The 27,496-nt window shown below is 41.9% G+C and overlaps 1 protein-coding gene across 1 annotated transcript in view; it reads left to right on the forward strand.

Moving 5' to 3' along the window:
• The window catches only part of ITGA9 (integrin subunit alpha 9), a gene marked incomplete at both ends in the record, with an annotated part of 216,486 nt that overhangs the window by 145,317 nt on the left and 43,673 nt on the right, over window positions 1–27,496 (forward strand). The window contains 3 exons of the mRNA XM_080610922.1: window positions 20,750–20,836; window positions 22,238–22,317; window positions 25,622–25,711. Of these exons, the coding sequence (XP_080467048.1) occupies window positions 20,750–20,836; window positions 22,238–22,317; window positions 25,622–25,711 (257 nt within the window). The remainder of the gene's footprint in view (window positions 1–20,749; window positions 20,837–22,237; window positions 22,318–25,621; window positions 25,712–27,496) is intronic.

Here is a 27,496-nt window from a genome sequence, read left to right on the forward strand (position 1 = left end):
AAAAGCATTTGCCAACTGATCTTTAGGAGACTCCACCTATTCCACTGTCTGATTTTCCTGTTGTGCTGCAGCCAGTCCTCCCTGTCTCCATGGATGAAGCCCAGCATTTTCTTTCCATAGCTCCTGACAGACAGTCCTTCTCTTGAGAGGCACAGTATGGGGCACAGGATGACTTTTCATTCTTGCCTGTGCTCCCTGCAGCACTTTCAACTCTCTCATCACTACTGCCCTTTGAAGGGGCTGCCTTCACTGAGGTGTCACTGTCCTCCTGCGCTTCAAAGCATCCTTTCACCCTTTCTAAAGAGAGGGGAACTGTTCTGGGGAAATGGGCATGTAACTATAAAAGACTGAATTTGTTAACTGTTGAAATTCCTGAAGATGTAGGATACAGCTACAGCTGTGGCTTTTGTCTCCAGTAGCTTAGTGTACATATTCTTTTCCCTTACGTTTACATTTAGTACCTTAAAATTATGCCAGTTATTGTACTTCTTATTGGGCACGATAACACTTTTGTTATCAAAGTTATTTTTCAACTCCTAAATTTAGTGGGATTAAACTGTTTGAGATTTTAAGAAGCCAACCTGAACTCCTATTGTTCATTAAAGTAAAATAAATATCATCAAAAAGGACAAAGTCCTTTCAGAGCTGGGCTGAGGCTGTGTGTGTTTTTGAGACAGTGGTGATGATCAGACATTGATACAACTCTTGTGCAGGTTTCAAGCTCTCACTCTGTAAGTATTATTTTACAGGTGGATGGAAGTACTGCAGTGAATTTCCAAATGTGCCCACTAAGAAAAATGTTCCTTTTGATATACAGGAAGATTTAATCATGGCAGGGGGTTGGAACTAGATGGTCTTTAAGGTCCTTTCCATCCCAAACCATTTTATGATTCTATGTTCTCTTTTAAAAAGAAATAAAAAGGGAGGGGGAAATATCTCACCTGTCCACTTGGATTTTTTCTTTATTTTGTTGACAAAGAAATCTTGGTCCCTTCTTTGGTGTAGAGTAGGTTTTTAAATGATTTTTTTTTTCTAATCTTAAAGTCTTTTATCCCATAATCTTAATAAAGCTTAAGGAAAGCTTCCTATTTCAGTGCCTGAAAAATCCACTTAACAGAGGTGCTACCACTGTCCTATACAAAGAATGCAGAGTGTTGCTGTGTGCTAAGTCTGGAAAAAGAATAAAACACTACTGCTACTAATTTCTACACCATTTCACATCTATTGGAACTGCCTCTTGGCTTGTGATGTTTTGCTGAAAATGCTTGTCAGCCCCTGGCACTTTGCTAACTGTTTATTAACTACTGCTCAGTGGAGAGGGGTGTTTTCAATACAGTTGCAGAAAAAGCACTGTAAGCTTGCTGGCAAAGGCACTTAATGTGATGTAGGGCAGAGCTATATCGTTGTTAAATCAGCTCAGCTATGGCATGAAATTTTACAGTAGTAGTCTAAAAATAGAATATATAATATAATAAAGCAAACAGCAATAACCCAATATGTATAGCATTAATCTCTCACTCCTCTTCAAGCACTCACAGAAATCTATCAGCTAACCCCATTTCAGCACTAGTTATGGAGAGAGTAGGTCAGGAAATCCCATTGCTAACCATCATTTCCAGCCACAGATTGTTCCTAAATTTCAGACAGACTCCCAGCATCCAAAGCCAGCTGTGTGTAACATTCCTGCTCTCACAGCAGCTTTTGCAAGCAACAGCTGAGTGAAGTTAGTGGGGCCAGGCCGGGGCAGGGTAAACAGTGAGGTTATGGTTTCCTCAGGCACAGTGGTTTCCCACCTTTGGTGTTGGGTGTGACTATTGCCCATAACCAAAGCGATGCTCTTGCTAGCTCAGGGGTTTTTCTTCTGCTGTCTAATGCAGTGCCCTCTCTTTCTGGATTAGCAGGGAAGTCTTGCACTTTGGATATGAACTCTTTCATCCTCACTGAGTGTGCTGGCTGGTGTCTCTGGACTAAAACTGCCCAGAAGAGCCACAGATGCAGGCACAGTTTAATTTTTTCCAAACTGGAAATTCTCTTGCACCAGCTTCCCATACTGCTCATACTTTCTAAGAGCCTTAAGGCTTTCCAGGGCAGGATACTGGTAGGGCACAAAAGCCAAAGACATGTGCCTTCTTTTGGACCCAGCTGTGCCGCTGGAAGAAAATGTAGGTCCTTGGTATTCATTACGTTTCTTTTCCCAGCAGTTACTGCCCCTCTGGATCCCTTGGCAGACAAGTTGACATGATTGGTCTCAATTCACATCCAGCTGGTTAGCAGAAACCTTTTAAATTAGTGGTTTGATTTAATCCAGCTGATTTTGCATGGAGTGAGTTGGACCTGCTCCTGTAAACCACTCTGCCAGAGGGTCAGAGGGGAGTGATGCCAAGTAGTGTGGAAGTTGTGACCTTTTGTGCTGATACAAGTGCATCTGGAAGATTGCCCAAGCCATGTATCACTTACATGAGGAGATTTGAACCCTTTTGCCAGGAGAGCTGTTATAGCCAGGGCTTGGGAATATGAGTAGGGTGGCAGTAACCACGCCACATGCTGCCTTTGCAAAAATAGTGAGTAACTTTTGCTCCAGAGAGCACCAAAACATTTTACATCCCTGGAGTAAAATTGTCCGATTTCTTAATTGGGAAGAAAAAAATAGGTGCAGTTCAAGCTATCTGACTTCATTGTTTGTTTTAATTTTCTTTTTCAGTGAATGCTCAATAAAACCCTCAACTTTTATGCTTCCCTAGGGAGAAGTAATGAGCAGCACCTCTTTCAGGCCAGGGGCTGTTAGAGCCATCTAATATTCCCCTGCTTGTAGCAGGTAGAAATTGAAGGCTAGATTTTTGATCCAAACTTTCCACTTGGGATTCATGTATCACTCCCACGTTCAGAGAATGGGCACTGGAGACTGGGTTTAGTTGTGTAATTAGTGCTGATTGGAGTCCTGTAATTTTTTCTCCCATACTCTGATTTATCATGTATATCTGAAAGAAGTCTTTGTTATTTTTTTCTCAATAATTTGACTTAATGAATAAAATAAAAAACCTCTAAATTCCCTGATTGGAATAAATGATTCAGAAGCTGTGATTTTGTAGGACTGGATCTTGTTCTGCTCAGTGTTGGAAAAGCCTATGAGAGTTTGAATGTTAAATCCAGTTTTCAGGAGCAGCTCAGCACTTAGAAATTTCATTGAAGATTGGTCATGTATATGGTTCCAAAAGCCTAAATGACTCTGTCCCTCCAAAAACCTTTGCAGCTAACTCCAACTAGTTTTCAAAATGCACATTTTTGCAGTCTTAAGTTACATGCAGGGAAACAATGAGTTGCAGTAGGGGATCACCTCAAGCATTTCCACAGAAAACATCAGAAACTTCAGATTCAAGAAGACAGGATTTTGATAACGTGCCTGTCTCTTTTGGATGAAGTTAGGCAGAGTAAAAATTCATTTTGCAGTACAAAATGTGTTATTAATTTTTGTGAGGATTTGGGAAGGGGGAATTTTTTTGGTTGTTTTTGAACAGCTTGTGATTAGTAAACTATTACCAAACATCTCTGTTCTTAAGTGACCAGATCCATAGAGAAGTTTTATGCTGATCAGGTCGGGCTGTGCTCTGGATTACATCATGTGGAAAGTGTTTGTCCTGGAAGTAGCTGGTCATTACTTTTAATTTGACTGTTCATGTATATATACATAGTGGTTTTGAGGAATAGCCTGGGATGCTTTGTGTGGCTCAGATTATGAAGGGGGTTTTGTTTGACTGCCTAGCCGTGCTCTTCCCTTGAGGCTGCGAGGGGAATGGCTTTCTAAAGGAAGAAAAATTGTGTGGATGAATGCAGTCATGTGAGATGTAGATGCTGGAAGTCAGCCTGTGCTACAGCAAAGTTGTTTACAGTGAATCCTGACCTACCTGCTGGTGTAGCACTCAAGGGGGGGTTTCACCATGTCTGGGCACCAGTAGAGGTCCTGTATTCCATCCAGGTGAGGGAGGGAAAAAGAAATCTGAAGCACTAAAATCATGTGAGTTCCTCAAGGGGGTAGAGAAGGGTTCCCTGGGCCATAGGTGTTATCTGCCCATCCCATTTCCATCCCTGCGTGGCCCATAGTTCACCAGCCAAGCTGCTTCCCTCTGCGCATCTCTGGGAGCTGAGCAGAGCTGAAAGCCACTGCCACAGGCACATCAGTGCCAGCCACGTGAGACAGCTTTGGAAAAGGGATTTGGTTGCTGAGATCCAGCCACCCCAATCTAGACTGTTACTTGATAAACTGCATTGCTAGGAGAGGGAAAAACCCTTTGAAGAGGGCAGAGCCCAATGTACAGTGAACTCAATACACTTGATCTTGGATGTGCTTAGTGAAAGGCTGTGCTGTCCCTATAGAAAGATCACCAGTGACTTTCCTGTGTCCCAGAGTCTTTCTTCATTATCATGGTTTGCCCTTAAACTCAGTGAGAGAGACTTGCCAAAGCTTGAGGTGAAAAATATGTGGGACAGAATTTGTCTTCTGTGTTCTTAGGATGAGGCTTAAAATTATCTGAACTTCTACATTATCTGCAAAAGACTTATATAAGAATTGATTTTCACAGCTTTCAGTGGCCTTCATTACAGCAAGAAATGGGGGGGTTGTTTTTGTTGTAATTTGAAGCTTAAAGCTTCTTGAGTTTCTGGTATGAAAGGTCAATCCTGTTCTTGCAGGAGTTTCTTTTGGTCACTTTTAAGACACACGGCTCAGAAGATAAATGATACCCCAAGTGGAAAATCCAATAGAATTATAAACAAATATATACACATTTACACTGTATATAAACAAATATATCTATATGTACATTATATGTATGATATACATGTATATGTATATACATTTATTTACATTGCTTAGTCCTGTGAGATGTTGTGGTCATGGTGCTCTGTGGCTGAAGGGGTGGTGATTGCTCTCTTTCATCTAGTTGTTCAGCTTTCTCCTGTAATGCTGCTAAGATCTATAAATGTAAACAAATCCCTCTTTAATTAATCTTACTAAGCACAAGGCATGATCCTTCAGTCATACTTGAGGCGTAGCCTCTCTGAAGTGAGCAGTGGTTTTATCTGTCGAAAGACTAAGAAAAACCCAGCTGCAAAGTCAGAAAGATCAGTAAGGGTGGGAAGAGTTTTTAGCTGAAAATCCAAGGAGGGGCCAGTGCTGCTGAATGACTCACAAGCTCTCCTTTCCTTTCCTTGGGTTTTTCTGACATTCTCATGAACTCCCTGGTTTCTTCTGGTGTGAAAGTAAAGTCCTGGACTTTTCTTTTTCCCTTCTGCTACCTCTCCCTCTTTCTTCCTCATTCGTTGCTTTTCTCTTCCTCCAAATCAAAGGGTAAAAGCTCTCAGGAGAATCTTGATTTCTTCCATGGAACTAAGCGAGGCAGGGTCCCTCCTCTCTCAGAAGAGTCAGCAATGTAACCCTGGGTTCAGCAGGCATCAGCCTGCACTCCTATTAGCAGAAGCAAGCACATTCACCACCATCATTCCCTCTGAAATCATGTTTTTTTCAGAGAGGGAGCTTCCTGTGGCCTTTCATCAAAACCAAAGGCATTGGGCAAGGCAGGGAGGAAGAGTGAGAAGTGCTTCAGCTGGGTCTGTTGCAGGCTCCAGGGCTGAGCAGAGGACCTCCTCTTGGGGCTGTCTCAGTGGACCCCCAGCTCAGGCAGGCTACAGGGTATGCTGAGCCAGGCGTGTTTGCAGCTGGCAGTGCTTTTGCAGCCTGCCTTTGGGAGGAGGCCAGAAAACCTGTGCTTGACGTTTGGCTGTAACCATCTGCAGCAGAGTAATGCAGTGATTTCCACTTAGCAAGGGGAAAAGGGAGGAGCGGGCTGAAAAGCTGCTCTATAAAGTAAAGCTGCACCTCTTAAAGTAAAGCCTTACAAGTGAACTGTTAAACTTTTGCTTTAAAAAAAGAAGATATATATATTAACCCCCCCGTTTCAACATCCTCATGCAGTAGGCAACGAATTGTACCTTAGCGTTTCAGCAGCGTCCCTAGGTTATGTAGTATTTATCATGTCATCAGGGTTGCCTGTGCAGAGGTCCTGATCCACCTTCTATTTGACAAAAAAAGACTGAAAAAGAGCAAAGCCCCCAAACTGTGTGTGTTTGCAAAAGGTATTTCCCGCGGTTTCAGATTTGGCTTTGTTTGTTGGGGATTGTAGGTTGAGCTAAGGTTTAGTAATTCCAGGAAAATGCCCAGTGCCAAACTCATTATTATTGTTAATACCTTAATATTATTCTTTAAACTTGAAAATTACCACCAGGGAAGAAGGGTGAGGGTGGGGTAAGGCTTGCTTTTATTCATTGTGTTTCCTATTAAGTTAGGTTAATCTATTTTTATCATTATTGTCATTATTAGTGATATTTCCATTCGCTTTTTCATTGAGCTGTACGTAGTTGATGACATTTGAATTTATTTCCTGAACTTGTTATTAATTTAAGAATTTCCTTCTGATGCTAAAAGCAAATAGTTGTGTTGCAGTTGAATACACCAATATTAGTATATTTAATACCTGTCACACACAAGGTTGTCTTACAGTATGTGTGTGCATATATTATCCATGCTTTCAGAAATATCACTAGGAAATGAATGTTGGTTCTAGCCACCCCTGTTAATGTTGCCTTGAAACCATGATTTAGTACTTTGATACGTGTGTGTGAGAGCACATATATATATGTACATCGAAATGTGAAGTGAGATGAAAGAAAGCTTACCCCAGAGCATTTCCTCCTCCCAATGGCTTCTCTGTCTCTGGTCTTTTCCCTTGGTTATTGGACTCATAAACACAAGAAAGCACCACTGTTATTAAGCTTATTGTAATATTTCTATGCACAGATCATGGGCAAATAATAAAAGATAAAACGATATTCACAGATTCACAGAATGGTTTGGGTTAGAAGGGACTTTAAAAATCATCTAGCTCCAACCCCCCTGCCATAAGCAGGGACACCTGCATGCCTCCCAAAAGGAAGCTGGGGTCATGCTCCTCAGCAACCACTAAAAAAATCAACCATAAACATTTGCCTATGTTTTCCACTCAGCCGTCAACTCCCTATATAGGGTCCATACGATGAACAGAGCAACACCATCCCTTCTCAATATGTAGGTTTCATTTATGGTACAATAATGAAGATCTGTTGCAGAATAAGCCATGGGCAGCCAGAAATCCATCCAGCCAAGCAGCTCTCCAGTGGCTCCTCCAGGAGCTACCATTGCTATGTCAGGCGACACATGCCTTCTCTGGATGTAAAATACAGATTGTTTCATTAAATTTCTTAACAGCAGGACACAAAGAGCTTGCATTGACTACTATCCCGTGATGGTGTGCTCATCCACAATTTTTCTGTAATAAAAGTTTAATCAAATGCCATGCCCTGCTGACAGATTACAACAGCATATATAGTTTGTATATACACGTAATGGTATGAAGAATTTAGGAACATGCCAGGATTTAATTCTGGACATGCCTATATTTGACTCTCAGGACTGAATTTTCTTTTCAGGATAACTGCATTGTGTTTGGACAGGCATTTAATCCAACAAAGTTTCTGCAGTTTTATAAAGAAAACCTTTTTTGGGGGAGTAGCACAATCTAAGTGACTGCTGAATTTAGCTGAATATGTGTCAGAGATATTTTGCGTAATAGTTTTTATGGTTGCTTTTTAAATATATCACTGTGGAGTGAGAAATGTGATTTTCCTGTAGTCTTTATTTTCAATGAGTTCACAGTCCAGTGGTCATGGGCCTCTGGCTGATTGGCAGAATTGTTTGACTAGACCAGTAAAAGTATAAATACTAAAATAAGGTGCAAGTACATGGGGAAGATGGACTTCAGATTTGATTTAGTCCAAATTTTGGCTGCATTAATATCTCAGAGACTGTTCCTGATGCTGTGATATTTGCAGCTAGCGCTGGGATCCCTCTGGAGAAGAGCATCCAGACCAGTGCTCTAAATAGAGAGGAGGGTGCTATGTCCATTTTCCATTTGCCTTGTGGATGGTGGGATGTCAGGTGGCCAGCTCGTTTCCCAGTTATTTTGTTCCTGTTTATTTGCCCTGTTGCTGGATGCAAAACGCTGTTGCCCACATCATGCCAGGAAATGATGCTGTGTGCCTTTAGAAGGGAGAACTCTGCGTCTCTTGGGATATATGACACAGTATTTCAAGTGATGGCAACAAAACAGTTGGTTTTCAGGGTGGCTGCTTAAGAGAGTAGCTGGAGAAGGTGTCTAAATCAGCTGAATGGACTTAGGAGGAGCAATGAACTTTTTCCTCCTCTCCATGGTAGGAAGCAAACAAAAGAAAGTGGTGCTTCACATCACATCTGGTCTTGGCAATCTATGACACTGGTCCTGAAAAAGAAGAATATGAAGTGATCTGTGTGATCATATTTCACATTAGTAGTGATGGTTGCCATCCTTTCCAATATTGAGCTGGAAAACTCATGCAAAAGTAAATGGTGTGTATAGAAAATCTACTGAAAAGACCCCACAAACCTAAGCATAACCCACACATGCTTGGCTCCTCAACTACAATATCTACTGATGGTAATAACCTGTGGAGTACAAACTACCTGCTGTAAAGTGGCTGTGTTTGGGTGACTTGCAGTGTGATGTGTGTTACTGATTTGGGCCCTAAGAAAGTTCCTTTTGCTTGGCATCTAGTACAGAGTTAACTTTTGATTTTGCCTTTTGCCTTGTGCCTTGCTAATGAGTGGGCCAATGTATGTGTGAGTAGATGTGCAAGTGTGTGAATGGAAGAAAGCAGCTGAATTTGTTCAAAAAATAAAGGTACAATAGGAATAGACAAAAAATATGAATACTTTTGACAGCACTGAGTCAACTCGAGGATCCTGTATGCTCCTAATCCTTCTCCAACTAAGGCAGATACTTGTGAAAGTACCTGACACAGTGTGATATCTTATTAGCTCTGATACAATCATGACATCTTTACTCCCATTTCTCATCTAAACTGCCTATGGAGGAGAAAATAAAAATTATAAGGTTATGGTTATGGGTGAAGCCAAGTGGCTAATCCCAGTTTGAAACCAGTGTACTTTCATCTGTCTGCCTCAGCTGAAAAATAGTGTGAGCAAAAGACCTCAAATGAAGCTTGATGCTAGCTTTTTTCCTTTCTTTCTGTTTTCCCTAGTGACTGTGCATAGTTTTGAAATGCTGCATGCAAAGAAAGCAAGAGCAAGGGGCCTGTTTATTGTTTTAGCCAGAGAATTCCAAGCAAGGAATTCTTTCTTTTTCTATTCCAAGCAATAATTACATTTTTCCACTATAGCAAGTACTTGTTAAATAAAAGGCATTTGTGTCTTAGTAGAAGTTATAAGCTTGATTATTTTAGTGAAGATTACAAACGACAGGTGAAAACTGGATCACTAGAATGGCTTTTGTTTGGTTTTATTAAACATGAATTCATACAGGCTTAGAAAGGCAGTGATTTCTTGGTAATGATAACACGAATCACATTGAACTGTTTGGTAGGTTAAATTGAACTTGCAAAACTGCCTTGTATACCAAGCTTGATGCTTCACTACTTTGCATTTGCAGTAGCTTTTTAATTGTGGAGTGGCAGTAACTGCAGCATCCTGCAAGCAGGCAGCCCTTTGGTCCTGGCTTTTCTTGGTTTTCTTAAGAGGGGAAGTGACACCGTGAACAAGAAAGCCACTTTCAAGAGACAGCTGATCATAATGCAGTCTTAAGTGAAATTGTCTTAAATGAAGTACCTTGTCATTGCTTAGCATCCTTGAAAGGAAGGAAAGACAAAAGAGAAGGCCAGTCTGCAAGAGGTAGAAACCAGAAAGGGATCCAAGTGCAAGCAGGGCTCCCTCCCATGACCTGCTTGAGACAGGTTTTGCTTAAATACTGCAGGGACAGAGGACTTTTTCTGACCCTTTCCTGCAGAAAGAACCCTCTTCCTTTTTTGGTAGAAAATGAATGAACTGGTTTTAGGGCTGGTACTGATCTTCCTCCAAATGTCCCTGATCATTCTTCCATGGAAGCAGGCAAATCCCATCCCCAGCCCAAGACATGTGTTAAAAGCAAGGAGAAGCATTGGCAGAAAGTGGCTGGTGGAAGCTCTCAAGTCCTTGTGTGTTTCTACAAAGCCTCAGAGAGCAAAACACCCAGAAAATGGTGTGACCAGAGGCTTCCTTGGGGTGTTTCCAGTGCATGCAGTCAAGGTGGTTGCTGGCCTCCTTCTTGCGGCCTTTCAGCTCAGGTGGTTCCTCCCCAGTGGGATCTAGGTAGCGTTAGAGGCTTGTGGGAATGGTAGGGAAAAGGCTTTCTGGCCCTGGGAAAACATTTGGTTTGGGTTGTGTTCAGGAGTTTGAGAGGCCTTCAGAAGCCTGAGGTTATCCTGCCTGGACCAGCAGCCCCCTGTGCTGAGAAAAGAGGTGTGATTGCCAAGACTGAGCTAACACATCTTCCCTGGGGCATGGAGGTGGCTGCAGGGCCAGAGCTCCAGCATGAGTTCCTGGGCTGATGGTGTCAGCAATGATGTCATTTCTCAGATGCTAATTGCTGCTACAAGGGGGAAGGGAGGCCTCAGAAATGCAAACTTGCCATGAGGAGCTGGATTCCAAAAAATACACATTTGCTCTGCAAAGGGCTATTTTCCATTGTGACTGTGCTTGTGCCACTGTCTGTGGAAAGGATATAGAACGAAAAGTAAGGCTTTCATCTCTATTCCAGACTTCTATGGGGCATAGTAAAGATATTGCAGGGAAAATCTGGTGTTTCCAGCCCTTACTCACCGGGACAACTCCACTGGAGACACTGATCATCCAGTACTGTAAAATAGACTACCATCCTGTATGTGGGTGACACTCTATCAGTTTATCCTAAACAACAAGCTCTATGTGACTCAGTTATAAGGCCCACTGTGCCCAAATTTAAAGGACATTCCTCATGTTATTTATAACACCCGGGTCATACCCAAGGGTGCTCTGGGCAATGAACATTGTTGCATGGGCAAGTGGAATTCTGACCTTTAAGCTGCCCCTGTTCTGCTGGCAGAGTATGTGTAGATGTACATTAACATGTACGGACAAGGGTCACAGTATCATACAGTCAGACCTGCCCAAACAGTGTAGTTGAAATGTGGCCAGCTTTGTAATGAATGAGGGACAGCTGACCTACCTAACAGCTCTATGTGGATGGTGGATCTTGGTGAAGTTCCCTGGATTATTTCCTATGTATTGAAGGAATTAAGTCCAGGAGTTCTCAGCAATTGTGGAAGAGAAACATTTAACTTGCGTAGTACAGTGAAAGCCAATGTAAGCCTAATTGGTCTGTGAAAAATGAAAGTGTGGCAGCAAAGGAGGTGAAACTTCTCAGCGTGGCACCAAATTTCCTTTTCTCCTTATAGCCTCACCTCCTCCCCTGCAGGTCCCTTAGAAGATGGGAAAAGCTAAAACACCATTGGTGTTGTTGACCAGTTCTAAAACTTGTTTTGGGCCTTAATCACTTACATGAGCTGAGCAAACAATTTCTGCTGCTTCTTCAGCTTCTTAGTGTTCTTTAGAAATCTGCTGCATGAGGTTTTCACCAGTTAAGATAAACGTTTGTGACAGAAAGGGGGTGGTGGTGGGAAAGAATTTTGGGAATAATACACTAAATAGAAAAGGTTTTTGTCTTTCTCTCCCTTTTTACTCAAGGATTTTCCGTGTCGGCTGGGATTGGTGAGCTCATGATCTATAAATAGGTTCCATCCAGGGAGGAGAGGGAAGAGGCTGGAGGCTTTCATTAATTATATAGAAATAGTTGTTTTCACAAAATAAGCAGCAAATCCAAGCTGTTTGAAGCCAGGCTCACTGGGCTTGGGGGTGGGGTGTGCCTACAGCATTTACTAGTGAGATCATGGAATAGCACAGGAAATCTCTCCCTATGCCAAAGAAAACTCCCCCCTCCATTTTTTTTTATGAAACAACTGTTGAGGTTCCCCAACCCCCTTTCAACCTCATTTTGTGATAATGAATCAAAGGACGGATTCATTATCAGGATACAGGTCCTGATACCCCACTCCCCCAGATGTTTATATGCACATTTGGCTGCATGCCCGTCAGCGTACTCGGGTGTGTGGTTTTCGCTTGCTCATGTAAGTGCTGGCATGACAAAGGGTCTTCACTGATGAAACAGCGACTTGTGTAGCTGCGGAATTTATGATGTGTGACATTCACGTTGCTGATTGGGATTCTCAGGGGATTATCTGTGTTGAAAAGTAAAGGAAAACTTGCAGTCCCTGTGACACCTTTTAAAACAGATCTTTGCAATGCACACAAAAAGTCTTTATTCCATTGTATAGTTGGATTGGATAGCCAATATTCTTCAATCATTGCATTCAAGAGGTTAGATAAATGCTGATGTCATGACAATGTCTAGCTGAGCAAGTTCATATTGAGTCTATATCTGCTTCTCTGTAATACTCTCCCTAGCAGTAGTGATTAACAATAATTTTCACACTACAGTTGCTATTGCTGGTGGTTTAGCAATGACTTGGCCTTCCTGTTGTTCACTTTCTTCTTCCACCTGTGTTTGGAAATGGTTTACAACAGAAGAAACCTGTGAAGCTCAGACAACAGAGCGATGTTAAAAGGGGAAAACCACCTTAATTTCTTTCAGATATTAGCACCTCTTTTCCTCCTTTTGTGTGATTCTGTCACACACTGCTTTAGCAAGTGGAGAAGTGCATGCAGAAGAGTTTCTGAACACGGTGTTCACTTGAAGTTGCCAAGCAAACTGTGTTTAAAAAAAGTAGAATAAAACTGAGAAGATTTTCACTTTGAGAGCAGAAACTCCCTGAAACACACATGAGAATTTTTCCCGGACCTTTGATTGCTTTTAAAGCTATGATCAGTGCTGGACCACTTCAGTCTATCTTTAAAGCTACTAACAGTAATAGGACTGTTGTGATTTTTTCTGCCCCAGGTTGTGCTGCACACTTGCAGCTCACAAGAGACCCTATGGCCTTCCCAAGCAGCTCTGTGCTGCTACCTGAGAAGCTCGCCTAAGGGATGCAGTACATCCCTCTGCCTTCCTCTGTCCAGCCCCTGGGCTGTGCAGTGTTAAGAGCTGGATGTTGATGGCAGTGGGTGTTTGAATGCTGTGTGCTTTTAACTCCTGAAACAAACCCCAAAACTGCTGGCTCAATCTGTGGGATACTGAGATTTCCAGATGTGAGTTTCTGATGTCTTCACTGTTGACTGTGGGGTGAAGGAGTTGGGGAACATCTGTGCCTAGCAAGGTCCAGCCCAGAAACACAGGAAGTACTGTTTGTTCAGCTAACAGAGAGTACTGTTGACAAAGAGGCAAAGCAGACATCAGGCTGCTAGTTACATGAAGAAAACAGAGGCCCAAAGGGCTTTCAAGGATGATAATCAGAAACTTTTAAGAGATAGATCAGACCCATCATTTCAGACATTTCAGAAGATTTTTTACTTGAATCATGGTACAGCGCCAGGAAGAGTTCCCAGTCAGTAACACCACTAATCCTCTCTGTGTTCTTGCGATTTTAAAATACCCAGTGAAGCCCTATTTTGGAGGAAAGTGTGGTATCTGTGGAATTCTGTGTTAGAAAAACAGAGCTGATGTATGCACATGGAGGGGCCTCCCAGATTAAATTACTCTGAGCTGCACTTGCTCTCAGTCATAGGGAAACTCAGCTTGAAAATCAAAAATCCCCAAGCTTTCATGAGCTCAGGCATCCCTAATTGCTCTGAACGTGTGGGTAACTGTGACCCACATTCTTTGGTGGCCTCAGTTGCCGCGGAAAGCACATCAGTCTGCTCAGGGGTTGGCTATTAAATGAATTGACAAATCATATCCTTGAAGCCTCCGTGAAGGCATTAAGATGATTGCAAGGCAGGGAATAACAGTAGGAGCAAAATTACATATTATGCTCTTAAAACCCTAGGGAAACTCACAAGTTGATAGTATGACCGAAGAGCTTAGACCAAGATTATGAAGAATGATTTGAAGAAGCCACCTCAAACACCATCAAAGATGTGAGCCTTTATTTTAGGTTCCTGACATGAGAGGTGTTTGTGCTAGCTGGCTTTGCTAGTGAAGTGTGTAGGAAACAGATTACCAGCAGTGAACAGACATATATTCAGTGATAGCTCCCAAAAGAAAGGCTTAAAATGAAGGTGAGGTCTATAAAATTGTCCTGTTGGGTGGAACAAAGCATCCAGATGTCCATCTAAACTCTTACTTGGGAGAGTGCCATTCTTCAGTAACAGTGAAAAATTGGGATTACTGAGGTATAAGTATGTGCTTTAAGTCAGGGTCTGTGATGAGAATAAGAAACTGTGCAAATTTAGCCAAATTGTATTTTTTCCAGTGCCTGATGTGAGCCCGTCTTTGGTGCAGGTCAAAGAACCCATGTTTCCAGACAACTAGTGGGCAGAGTATATAGTAGGTAGATGCACAGTGTCTAACTTTTGAGACTTAGCATAGCATGAAGTGCACAGTGACAGTAGCCCTTCTTTGTGATATTTTCTTAGCATATTTTGTTTAGCCTTCTCAGATGGGGATACTCTTCCTGGTCCCCTGTGGTGTCAAGTGTAATGGTTCACAGACAGGTGTTATAGAGCAAGAAAACCAGTAATAAGAAGAAAAGCAGTAACAAGTCTGCTCTGGCAGCAAGTGCAGGGTCCCTCAATATTCGTTCCTGGCATTCTTCTTTTGTACCCTCTGGAAAATGTTCAGCAGCATAAAAAAAACCTCTAACAAGTTAAATAAGTTCTTGTTCTGCCAATAAATTATCAAGGCTTCCAGGACATTTTCTCCTCTGTTCCAGAGTATATGTCTGAGTAGCCAGGATTTGCAGGGGAGACTTTTTTCCATCTGAACAAACCTCAAAAGATTTAACTTGATTAAGGAAAAAGAAATACAAACTGCTGGTAAATGGACTTCCTAACAAGTTGGGGTTTGTTTTGTTTTGTTTTCCTTCTAAGCAAAATATACAGATTGTCCTAACAATAGGATTCTTCTGCAATGAAGATATTTTCAGTGTGCATCATTAGTGGTTTTAATCCATTAAAAAATAACAGCTAATCAGAAGAGTATTTAAAAGGGTGAAGTCAATTGTGGCACCGAAAATCAACAGTATTCAGAGCAGTACTGTACTTACCATAAGTTCAGAAGTTAATATCACTTTCTATTTACTATCTTGGTATGATTTTATTAAATCAGTTAGAGCTGTATCTGGCACATCCTTTTGCAAGTTTAAGGTCACTCTGTTGCATTTCCCTGTTGACATTTCAGATGTAGTACCTACTAGGAGCTTGTGTGCTTAGAAAAGCAGAGAGCTAGCAGGCCATAAATGAGTGTTAGGATGGTTGAATTCACACCTTCTCTGTGAGAGCACTGGTGAGTGCAAAATAAGACAAGTGACCTATACTAAAAGGGTAGAAGAGTTGTCAGATAAAAGAGTAGGACTGGAGATTGTTGAAGGGGAATTAACGGGCTGGGGGAGATTACTTAAGGAGATGCTTGAGGCTAGGAGCTTGAAACCAGTTGTGGGTGGGAATGGCGTGGGGAGCAAGCTGAGGAAACATGCTGATGACTCTGGGTTGAGGGCAACATCAGTTCAGAAGAATTGTTCTGCCTTTAGGGAAGAGTCTTTCCCTAAGGGTGAGAAAAAGTAAAAAAAGAATATATGAACTGCAAGATCAGGCTCAGGAAGGTTGGAGGGTTTTGGTTGGATGTAAGTGATGCAGAGAAGGGTCAGAGTGCATTGGCTGTTCAATAAGTCATCACATACAAGCTGTGCAAGACTCCCTTGGGGAAAACCCCATATGTGATCTGATTTGAAAATGGTTAGTCAAGGTGAGGCTGAGGAAGTTTCAATATGCTTTTTTGGGATGTGCCATTTCATGTATTGTGTCCAGTTTTGATTATCTGCATTGCGGGAGAGGGAGCTCAATTAGGAGCAACATGTTTTGCATGTACATCAACACGAAGACTCTTCCCAGAGGCAGAGTATCTGACCTGTGACTGTGTTTTTAGGCAGAACCAGGCAACCTTTCTTCCACCAGCAGTTCTCTCTTACTGTTTTCTTAAGGCATTCTCCTTGCCTTCTTCTTAAGTCTTAGGTTTGGCAGTTAACCAAGTTGAAAAGGACCCTTTGAGGTCAAAGTAAACAATATTTAAGAAATCTTGTAAAAATGTTTGCTACAGGAGGAGAGCAGACAAATAGCAGTTGTCTTTCCAGCATCCCATCTGTGTGGTTAAAACGCTTTACTCTTGTTGAAATGCTTTCTGTACCAAGCTGAATGGACTCGTTTAAATATTCAGCTTGATCTGTCTTGTTTACCTGTCACGAAGAAGAGAGCTGGTGACCCCCGTTACAGACTGCATGGTACAGTTGGTGAATATCTGAAACAGCAGAGAGAAGAGAACATGAGCAGTGGTGAAATTTTTCCTGTCTCAAGTCTTAGATTTAGCAAACAGCAACATTCCCAGGTTGCTGCTTAGAGTCACTGTATTAATAAGATCATTACCAGCTTCCTGTGTGGTAGAAGCCACACATAATATTTACACATCAAAACACTTCTGTCCATAATGTTTGACAGCATTGTGCTGCAGAATTTAGGCTGAGTTGCTGTTTCCCCATGTGCCCCATATAGTGGAGATAGAACTTGACTGTTCCGTTGCTCATGTTATAGTTATCAGAAACTTTTCTATTTGCGATACAGGACTTTGAGAAGCAGCCTGTGAGCCAGATTAAGCTTCATGTTTCTCATACCCAGGTCTGCATTTGTTATACAGTAATAGGATGGCTATTTGGCTAGTTAGCTGGCTATTTATCTGATTGACTCTCTTAAGAATATGAAATGCTGTGACACGTTTCAGAAAAAAACATCCCCAGAGTTTTCCAGATAAACTTTGTGCTGTCTCATTGGAAGGGAAACTTCAAACCCCTTTGGCTATGTTTCAAAGCAAACTAGAAACTGGTATGGAAACTCATACAATAAGCTGTGTTCTCAACTGGATTATATCACACACAGTATCACAGTATCACAGTATGTTAGAGATTGGAAGGGACCTCAAAAGATCATCTAGTCCAATCCCCCTGCCAGAGCAGGAACACCTAGATAAGGTTACATAGGAATGTGTCCAGGCGGGGTTTGAATGTCTCCAGAGAAGGAGACTCCACAACCTCCCTGGGCAGCCTGTTCCAATGTTCTGTCACCCTCACTGAGAAGAAGTTTCTTCTCAAGTTTAAGTGGAACCTCTTGTGTTCCAGTTTATACCCATTACCCCTTGTCCTATCATTGTTTGCCACTGAGAAGAGCCTGGCTCCATCCTCATGACACTCCCCCTTTATATATTTATATACACTAATAAGGTCCCCCCGCAGTCTCCTCTTCTCCAAACTATAGAGACCCAGCTCCCTCAGCCTTTCCTCATAAGGGAGATGCTCCACTCCCTTAATCATCTTAGTTGCCCTGTGCTGGACTCTCTCCAGCAGGTCCCTGTCCTTCTTGAACTGAGGGGCCCAGAACTGGACACAATATTCCAGATGCGGTCTCACCAGGGCAGAGTAGAGGGGAAGGAGAAGAATGCTTCATAGAGAAGCATTGCACACTGAAAGCATTAGCCAACATCGGTGAGAAGTAGCATCCAAAATTTCTGAGTTGTGCTGTTTCGATTCCCTGTTTGTCAGATAAGACATCATCAACCCTTCAGCCTAATGGAATAGTGTGAAAACTGAATTTATTTAGTGCTTACTAAAGACTTACAGACTGCCTGCATGTTACAGAGCTGAACACTGTAGGAAACCCCATGAAGAATCAATTTTCACTCTCTCCAAAGCAGTGCACTGCAAATAAAGCCTGAAGCCAGATAGTGAGCAGTGAAGGAGAAACAAAATGCTTACTCATCAGCAGAGCTTCTCCATCTAATCACAGAGAAAGGCAAAGAGTCCATGGGAAAAGATTTCTGGGTAATCTCTGTAATTTAGGGATGTGCAGAAGATTGAGGCAGAGTGGGACAGGCAGACTTGTTTGCTGCGGTTTAGCACTGAATAATTTGAATTTGCAGCATTAATGGAATCATAGAATATCTCATGCTGGAAGGGACCCATAAGGATCACTGAATCCAGCTCCCTGCTCCTTGCAGAACTACCTAAAACTAAACCATATGACTTAAGAGCGTTGTGGAGATGCTTCTTGAACTCTTGACAGGTTTGGTGCTATGATCCCTGGGGAGCTTGTTCCAGTAGCCCAACCACCCTCTCAGTAAAGAACATTTTCCTAATGCCCAATCAGAACTTCAGTAACATTGTATTAATATTAATCATTAAAGTGGATGGTATGCTAATGAAGCCAGAAGGTTGTTCAAGTCAGTTTTACTGCATCCGTTAAGCTGTTGCAAGCAACAACAGGAAAACCATGCAACATTATCTGTTGTTTCCTTAACAGGCCATTATAAAACATCTGTGTGCCTGCTGTCAGGGCTGCAGGCAGCCATCAGTGTGCAAAATGATGAAGTACTGCACTTCTCCCATTACCAAGATGAGAGTTCTTTCTGTTATCCTGTTTTTTAACATCTCTGAAGGGATATGGCCTTGAGGAGAGTAGGCAGTGTCTTGGGTCTGTCTGGTCACTGTCACCACCAGACAGCTATGTAAATAGAAAACCCCCCTTGAATGAACAGAGTCTGGGAGTTGGTGAAAGAAAGTTCATAGGTTGCCACAGTTAGACAACAAGGGACATTTGAACAACGCAGAACCAAGAATGTTCCCAGAGGAAACAGCTGTGAAGTTTTCTGTTTGGTTATGCAGCTGCCAAGAGTTTGTGTTCATTTGGTCACTTGCATAGAACAGGAGACCCTCACAGACTACGGAGAGGAAAAGTGAAGGGGATGCTTCATCCATGAAACTCTGCTGTTTTGTTTAAATGGAGGAAAAACTCTAAACACAGTGATTGGGGACAGCAGCTTTGTATGACTGAAGTTAGATATTTGATTTGCTGGGCAATGCCATCTTTTGTATTTTTGGAAGTAGAAGCCTACTGAAGATTGCAAGGAAACAAATCCATAAAGAAGCTGAACGTGGAGGCCAATGCTCTGGTATTTGAGTAGTACTGGAGTAATATCAACACCATCAGCATCTCCAAGCATGCTTTGATTTTCTCCTTGCTTTAATTTCTTTTCATACAAAACCAATGAAATGCTGTCTGAGTCAGATAAGAAAGGTAGCATTAGGTTTATAATTCTCTATAAATGTAGGCCCTGATTTGTATCATGATTTTGAAGATAAGGGAGACCTTGTCTTTCAGATATCACAGGAAGGAGTTAAAAGATCGAGAGTCTGAATGCTGTCAGATTCATAATTAGGATAATAGTAGCATCTGTAGAACACTAAGTGCTTTTGTTAGCACGTGAAAGGCCCAGAGGCATTTCCTAGAGGTGCCTATAACCCAGTTCAGTAAGCCACTTCCACATGTGATTGCTCCAGCTGAGAATGGTACTCATATAACTTTTAAGTGCATATTTAAAGCAGAACTCATATTTGAAATGATTTGGGAAATGTACAAAATAAGACAGAGCCTGGGCTTTGCAGACTGATGAAGATAATAAAAATAGGTCAAATAAATTGTATGCCCTTAACTAAGAGATTCTCAGCTACATGTCTAGAATAGGGTTAAATCTGGATTCAGATGTCTGAATCTAGCCATTTATATTGTAGCTCTATAACATCAAGTCCATAGCTTCAGTATAGGGCTTAAAGAGGTATACAGCCCAGTCTAAACTAAACATCTGCATTTGGTTTTGCTGAACTGTTTTCTGCATCCATTGACTATGATGGGAGCAATGATGCCTCGATCACATAGCAATCACTTGCTGTGTAGGCACCTAAAAATGCGTATCAGTTTCTGGAGCTGAATCCCACTCCTAAAGTTTAGTGAGATTAACTCGTCCACAGTGGCAGAGCATAAAAACTGTTCCCTGATAATCTGGAGATGGGAACATGCTAGCTTGGAGCCAGATACTTTACGGAGCAATGAAACACTCTTCATTCAACAGAAGTATTTCTATTGTAGTGGAGTCAGCATTCAAGCAGGGTAGAGCTGCTCTAACCTTTTTCATTTGTATTATTGACAATGTTCATAGTCTGTCAATGTTTAGCATGAGGAGAGGTTCATCCCTCTACTTTATCTATGCCATCATTTTATCACTAAAGGAAGTTGGTATCCATACCAATGTGGCTTATCCCATGGACCACAGAAAGAGACCAGCACAGCAATTGACACCAGGATCAGATTAATGTTTTCTCCAGCATCTGTGTGTGGCATGGTTTGGTCACTGTTGCCTAACACAGTTCTCTCTTTATTATGTTGGTACCTTGAAAAACTGCCTTGGTGAACGATATTCTGAAAGCTGTCTTTTGATAAACAGAGATAACAGCTGGCGGTCTGGTTATCCAAGAACTTGGGCTGAACCCCTGACCCTAACGTGTTTAGTTACACAGTATTTCCCTACGGTCTGTCTCTCAGAGCGATATTCTGATGGTCGTCTTCTTGGTGCTGGTCCAGCTAAGGTGGAGTAAGGAAGCACAGCACTGCTTTTCCCCTTATTCAATGAGTATTAGTTTTCTGGGAATAACAGTACTATGGTGGGAAATGTTTCATTTTCTACAATACTTTATCACAATGGCATTTCTTAGTAATTCTCTTTTTCCCGAAATCTATCATCTCAAGGTCTTTTTTATTTTCTTACAGGAGGAGCTGGGCATTGCCTGTGAGTTGCTGGAGTCGGATTTCCTCAAGTGCAGCGTGGGATTTCCTTTCATGAGATCGAAATCTAGGGTAATGTTTTGATGCTTGCATTTGCAGAGTGATGGTCCATTCACCTCTTTGTCTCCAAGGAGTGACTGGAAAGGCAACTGCTCTGTTAAATGTCAGGGACTGATACTTTCGGTAGCTTTCTAACTCCAGATATCCAAGCCTTGCGCAGTTATGGAGGGTAGCCGTCCTCTTTCCCACCAGATAGAGCCAATGACAGGACCTTGTGCACTACAATACAATTCTCTTAAAAAATGATCCATAGTTGCAACTATGAAAACCGTGCATATTTCCTCTGCAGAAAATCAGAACAGGACTCTGTCTTATTTAAGTTGCCTTATTTTGTTTTTATTTTTATCTTCTCTCACATTAAAATGCAACTGAATTTGTACACATTACAATGAAAATGCCTTAGGGACTTTTTTGTATTATGGTCTCCTGGTAGCTTTGCAAGAAGATTTTGATTGGTAGACGAAGATGAATTCATGATGTTTAGAAATTCAGCTGGGTTCTTTCTGTCACTAAACCAAGCTGTACAAATGACCAACCCAGAAGGGTGAGAAGATGAGGTATAACTTCGGGATGACCTGAACAAAATCAGTCTGATTTTTTTCAGAAGTTTTCAACTTCAAAGCCTAATTCTTTCAATTTGAATTGACTGTTGACCTGACATGATTTTTTTTTGGTTTAGAAGTTTTATTGACTGCAATATGCTCTTTTGAAGCATTTAAAAAGATTTTAAATGAAATGGCCAAAATAAGTGCAGTAGCAAAATATTATCTGGAATAGAATAATCTGAGTTTTTTGCTCCAGAATGACATAGTTGGGTTATTTTCAGGTTTTGTCAGCAAGCCATTGAAATCACAAATTTGGAAACTTTCACTTTGCCAAAACCTGTTTTGGAGTTAGGTAGAAAAGTTACTGCATGGAGAAGTTAATGTAGTGCTACAGGGGTCATCATAGATTCTCTTTTCAAAATTAACACCTCATTTTATCCATTATGGTGGGTGGCCATAAAGCTTTAGCTTGTGCCAGTCGCTCCAAGTCTCTGTGCAGGCCTGAGGCATGATCGTTATTCCCCCCAAAAGATCTCTTCACCAGCAAGTAACAACATAAAGGTTAGTGCTGAGGTAGTTTCAGGCAGAGATCCTCTTATACTGGAAGACCCTTTCCCTGGCAGACGATCTCCTCAAGAAATACCTTTGAATGACAATTCCAGTAAAGGCCCTTTTACAATAAAGGAAAAATTGAACAGAGATACAATTGCTAAGATTTAAAAGCTATGCTACAGTAGAGGAAGCTGTCTTACATGTATCTAAATGCACTACTTTTGTACAGCTAGGCCGGTAAAATATATGGGGAGTTTCAGAATAAATGCATTTTGAAACAATATTTGTCTCTAAATACTACTTTTCCTTTGCACAGTATGACTTCAGTGTGATCTTTGATACAAGCCACTTGTCTGGGCAGGAAGAAACACTTACCTTCCTTGTCACTGCACAAAGGTAAGGGAACCTTTGTACCTCTTGATGACTTGAATATCCTTTGTTACATGAAGTGTGCCTTGCGTATGCTTGACAGTTCTGTGTTATTAGTGGTAGACATGTATGTGTAGTAGGTAAGGTTAAGTTTCTGGGGCTAAATGCATATATTTTGGTAATATAGAGGAACCATGTGACACAGCTTCCTGAAAAATGAGGTAGGGTCATACTCAGGCTTTCTTTTCCAAGCAGTTGCAATTCTGAAGGAGCAGTTTGTGTTCCCTCAAATGGAAGGCCTTCGTGTTTCTGTGCCCATCCCTTTGGGCCCTGTATCAAGCTCAGCTCAGCTGCGGTTGACGATCAGCACCAGGCAGGCACATTTGTTCCAGCATTTGAATGAAATAAGCGTGCTTGGATGCAAACCAAAAAAGATAAATGCTTTCATCAGATGGTCAGGAATCTCACTGACAGTTTGCAAAGTTGCGTATCTATTTTTTTCCCCTATGGATCTTCAATGATCTATGACAGACTGCATGAAACAGCTGAATAGGGTATTTCCCCAAGGGCGCTTGGAGCCCGCATTGAAGTAGGGTGATGCCAAGTGTGCACGCATAGTGATTTTTATCTTGGGCACAATATGAGGTGTGACACATGCTCTGTCCCTCCTAAGATGATTTGTCACAAAGAAGCAGACTCTGTGGGTGATTTGGTCACAAGCATTGTCAGGGTGTATATGAGACAGTATAACTGATGGTAGCACAGCTGTGTTAACCTGGGCCATGACGTGCTAGGTGTGAGATTAGTTCCTGCTTCCCTTACTGTGTAAGTATGCCGACTTCATACCCTCCTGTGTCAAAATCAGGGCCTCCAGCCTGAATTCTCCTCCCCAGTTTGATGATGCCTCATCAAGTAGCTGGAGAGGAGAGAGAAGCAGTAGCAGTTGCTGAGTGATTGCTCTCATAGGGCACAGTCCTTCCCTTGCAGTAGCAACTGCAGGTGGGAACAAGATCCTGCAGCACGTGGTGCTGGCATGAAACACTGAAAATGAGACCTTGTATTAGAGAGGCAAGACCATGTCTTGGACGTTAGAGAAGTTTTATTCTCCATGAGGAGGAGTTCATAGTGTGTTCAGATGACCTTGTGATGCTTCTAGGTCAGGGAGATGCATCAGTATCTGTTAGGTGCATGCCAGCTGGTGCAAAGATGGGTCTGCAGTGCTTTAAGTTTGCCCACCCAGTGTTTTCCAGATTGTGCCACTCATTTCCCTGCCTTGGATAGCAAAGGGATTTTCTCTGTAATCTCACTCCTCACATTTCTGTGCCCCACCAGTGAGAAGGGTTAGTCAGTGCCTTTAGATGGAGCAAAGAAATAAATAGTAGCTTGCACACATAGTCTGAATGCTCAGAGGGGTTTAGGAGCAAGTTTCTCATTTCAGAAGGATGGGCAGGAAGACAGTTGTGTTTTGAAGGATTCAGCTGAACCTCCAAAGACAACAGTGCGTGTCCCAGTGCTGATTACCCTAATTTTCTCTGTGACTTTGGGCAAATTGCTCAATTCCCATGCTGTGAAATAAGTGTAATAAAATCTTTCTACCACAAGAATTGCAGGGAGCCTTGGGGTAAAGTCAGTGATAATGAAATGGAGAGGAAGTGTCTGTGTTGTGGCCAGACTGCAATGACTGGGGACATTGTTTCCACACAAAACCAAGGCTAGTCTGGCTGAACTGGCTGGACACAGAAAACCTATGACATGCTGTCATGGGAAAGTAAGCTTTGTCCTTCAAGAGGCCACTTAAGCCTGTTCTTGAAGCTGCAATTCTAGCAGTAGTTCCTGTAACAAGAGACTGGTTCAGTAGTGGGAGAGATCAACTGGACAGAGATCTGAACATTGTCTTATATTTGCTCTTTTTGTTTAGAAAACCAGCAATAAAACCCCAAAGCCTTTTCTGCGCTCATGGTGTGAGCTGTTTTTCTAGAGCTAGATTCACTGCACTGTATTCTGCTTTTCTGACAGTACCTTTGATCCATTTGAACCGGATAAGCAAGTACCCATGAATCCTGTATAGAATCCTACTTGCTTATTCTGTTTGCCACCACGGTATCTCGGTATTTGTGTTGGATGAGAAATGTCTCCAATTTGGACTCTTCTTCAAGCCTGTTCAGAGGAAAACCTTTTATTAAGTGTTTTTTTCCTGGGACTGGGATTTTATGGGGTTTTCCATCTGGGCCATAGTTTTATTAGCAGACATGGCCAATGTGTCAGTTACAGAAAGCGGAGCTCTATCTACTCATGTATGTAGCCAGCAGGCTCTGTTTTTGTAATCTGAGCAACTCATCATCTGCATGGTACCACTTGGGATGTTACTGCCTGCTGTTGCCTCAGTGATACTGTCCTCAAATAAATAGGATCATATCTTTAGCTTTGCCAGCTTGATTTGCGAGTAAATCCAATGAATTGCAAGGCAAAAGTGATTGCAGAGTCACTGCTGCAGAAATTGGAAATATATGTAACATATTTCTCAAGATTATTGTTCCAAGCTGTCACCCACCTAGCAGACTCACCATCAGAATTAGAATAATTGCAGGTTTGCATGTTGGACATGCATTTCACAGGCACCTTTCACAGACTTCATACAGAAGCACTCACACTGAAATAAACTGACTCAAATCAGACACGATTGCACACTTTTGTCTTTCCTCCCTCTGCTTTTGACCAGTTGAGGTAGCTACTTCTGAAAATGTAAAATAGAAGTGACAGCTAAGTACAGAAAGAGGGGATGGAACTGCTGAGAGGTTGTGTCCAGTTTAGTATGAGGGTCTCACCCAGAAAAGCTGCTTGTAGCGGCACCAAATTGATGCCGTGGTACAATGCAGGTATATGGAGAGTCAGAACCCTCCGTGGGGTGTACGTATCCCTCCCAAACTGATGTGCAGTCAGGCTGGGAGAGAATCACCCCTTGCATTGGAGTCTAAATGTCCTTGCTTCTCTCCACTGTGCATGATGGCTACTGTAGTTTTGCACTGCCATTTGAATGCGCACCTTGCTCCAAGATAGGTTTTTTGGTGTGAGCCACATCGTGTCACACCACGATGAGCTACACAAGAGCAACCACAATGCACATGCTTTATGTGCGTGCCTATGTTATGTACCTCTCCAAGGTGGGTGAACAAATGTAGCTCTTAATCTTCAGGAGGCTTCTTAAGGAGCTGACATCACTCAAATAGAGGGGCTCAGGGTAGGAAGGCAGAGAGATACTAGCTGTGAAACTGTGTGATATTTTGTGAAGGCTGTCAATTTATAGCATGTTTATTTTTCCTTTCTTTCACAGTGGAAACCTAGAACGCACTGAATCTCTGCATGATAATACCCTAACCCTGTCGGTGCCCCTGATGCATGAAGTGGACTCGTCTATCAATGGGTAAGTACCAGTCACCAGATGAAAACAACAAAAATAATGATAATCCTAAAAATAACATCTGAGTCTCTTCCAGTGAAAAATTGAATTCTTCTCTTTGTTTACATGTAGCGGGACTGTTGCTTTTTCCCTGTTTCCCAGACTCTGGTCATACAGACAAACTCATTCATTATCTGGGAATTTTATTTGTCATGCCTTTCATTCCAATACTGTACCTCTTTCTCACTCCCTAGAGAAACTCCATTAATTTAATGCTAATTAGTTACCATGACGTTTGTAGTAATGATCAGACTTTAATTCATGTGATTCTGTAGGTATGATGGACCTCAAAATAAAATCAAAATAGAGCAAGTAAATCACACCTTGTTCCTTAGGTCATGTCTTTAAGGATATGGTTGAGAATCAATCACCAAGACAAAGGTTAGGGTCAAATGTTCTGGGATTTTAAGGAGCTTGGTGGACTCCAGCTGTTTGTCTTTCTGTTTAATTTCACAATCAGAATTCACTTCTGCTTCTGTTCATTTTACCACTCCCTCTGGTCCCAAGTCTGTGAGGCATCTGAACAGCAACTAAGGAATCACCCTTTGACTGAATTACTTGTATAATATGTAGCCACTGTCCTCTCTCCATGGTTGCTCATGTGTGAGTTCCTCCTGCCTTTGTACTCAAGGGTTTTCCCTTCCATTCCTGCACCAATCTTAAGTGTAGAATAAAAGATTTGTGGTTGGTCCCCACAGACAGACTGTCCTCTAGCATAGACTGTGCTTGAGTTGTAACGGGGGACCTGGTCACTTGTGGTGAATTAGAGTCCACATAGATTGAGAAAGTTGACATTCATTCTGAAACTGGGGAAGCAAAAAATCATCAGTAGTGTCTCCAAGAGGTCAGTGTCTGGTTTAAGCACCATTTATGACAATCCTCGGGGAATACACATTGTCAAAATGACCAGGGCAGTTTAGCATCAGTAGAAGTCAAAAGTTCCCTTGACCAGCATGCTACATACGAAGGAACAAATATACCTGCACTGACATTTGGTTTGGCTGAAAACCTGGGTAAAATCTGCTGGGTAAAGATGATTTCCTCCCTTCTTACATAGAAATAAAATCCCTTAATTACTGACACAATAGTCAGAACGGGTAGAAGACATGCTTAAGCCTGCTCAGAGATGTGAAGTGCACTGTCAGATCTCATAAGATGGCTAGCAAGGACAAAAATCTCCTCTATATAGCCAGTACAGTCTCAGCAGCATGTTCTGAAAGTTTTTGAGTGCTTTCATAGTTGCAGATTGTGTAGAAAATTAACTCTGTGTCCCTTGCTTCTTGATGCTTTGATAAAGAAGGATTTTTGTACAGCTTTACAGATACAAATGCTTTTGTCTGTGTCCTTAGATCTCGCCTACAGAATACTGCATGCCAAAAAAACTGATATGAATTTGGCTCTTTTCTCTCTCTTCAGAACGTACTATTTCTAAAGCACAAAGTCTCTGAATTTACAAGCCCCATCCAACTGACTATGTAGATTACTTTATTCTTTCTCATAGACAAGGCTTATTTAATTCAAGTTCACAGAACTACCAGGAAAAAGTTGGGTTCATTGGAGGGAACAATATCCTCATGCATGGTAATATTAGTAATACTCTTTCTGGGACAGTGTATTTTTAAAGTTTGTTTTTATTAGCTATCCTGCATTTGAGTCTACAAGAGCAAACTTCATTCCTGCTCATAAATAGCCCGGAAGGGCCTGTACCATGGTTGGGAGGAGCATTCTGGCACAACACTGTAAATGGGA

The sequence above is a fragment of the Psittacula echo genome (assembly GCF_963264785.1).
Source record: "Psittacula echo genome assembly, chromosome: 2".
Taxonomy (NCBI): domain Eukaryota; kingdom Metazoa; phylum Chordata; class Aves; order Psittaciformes; family Psittacidae; genus Psittacula; species Psittacula echo.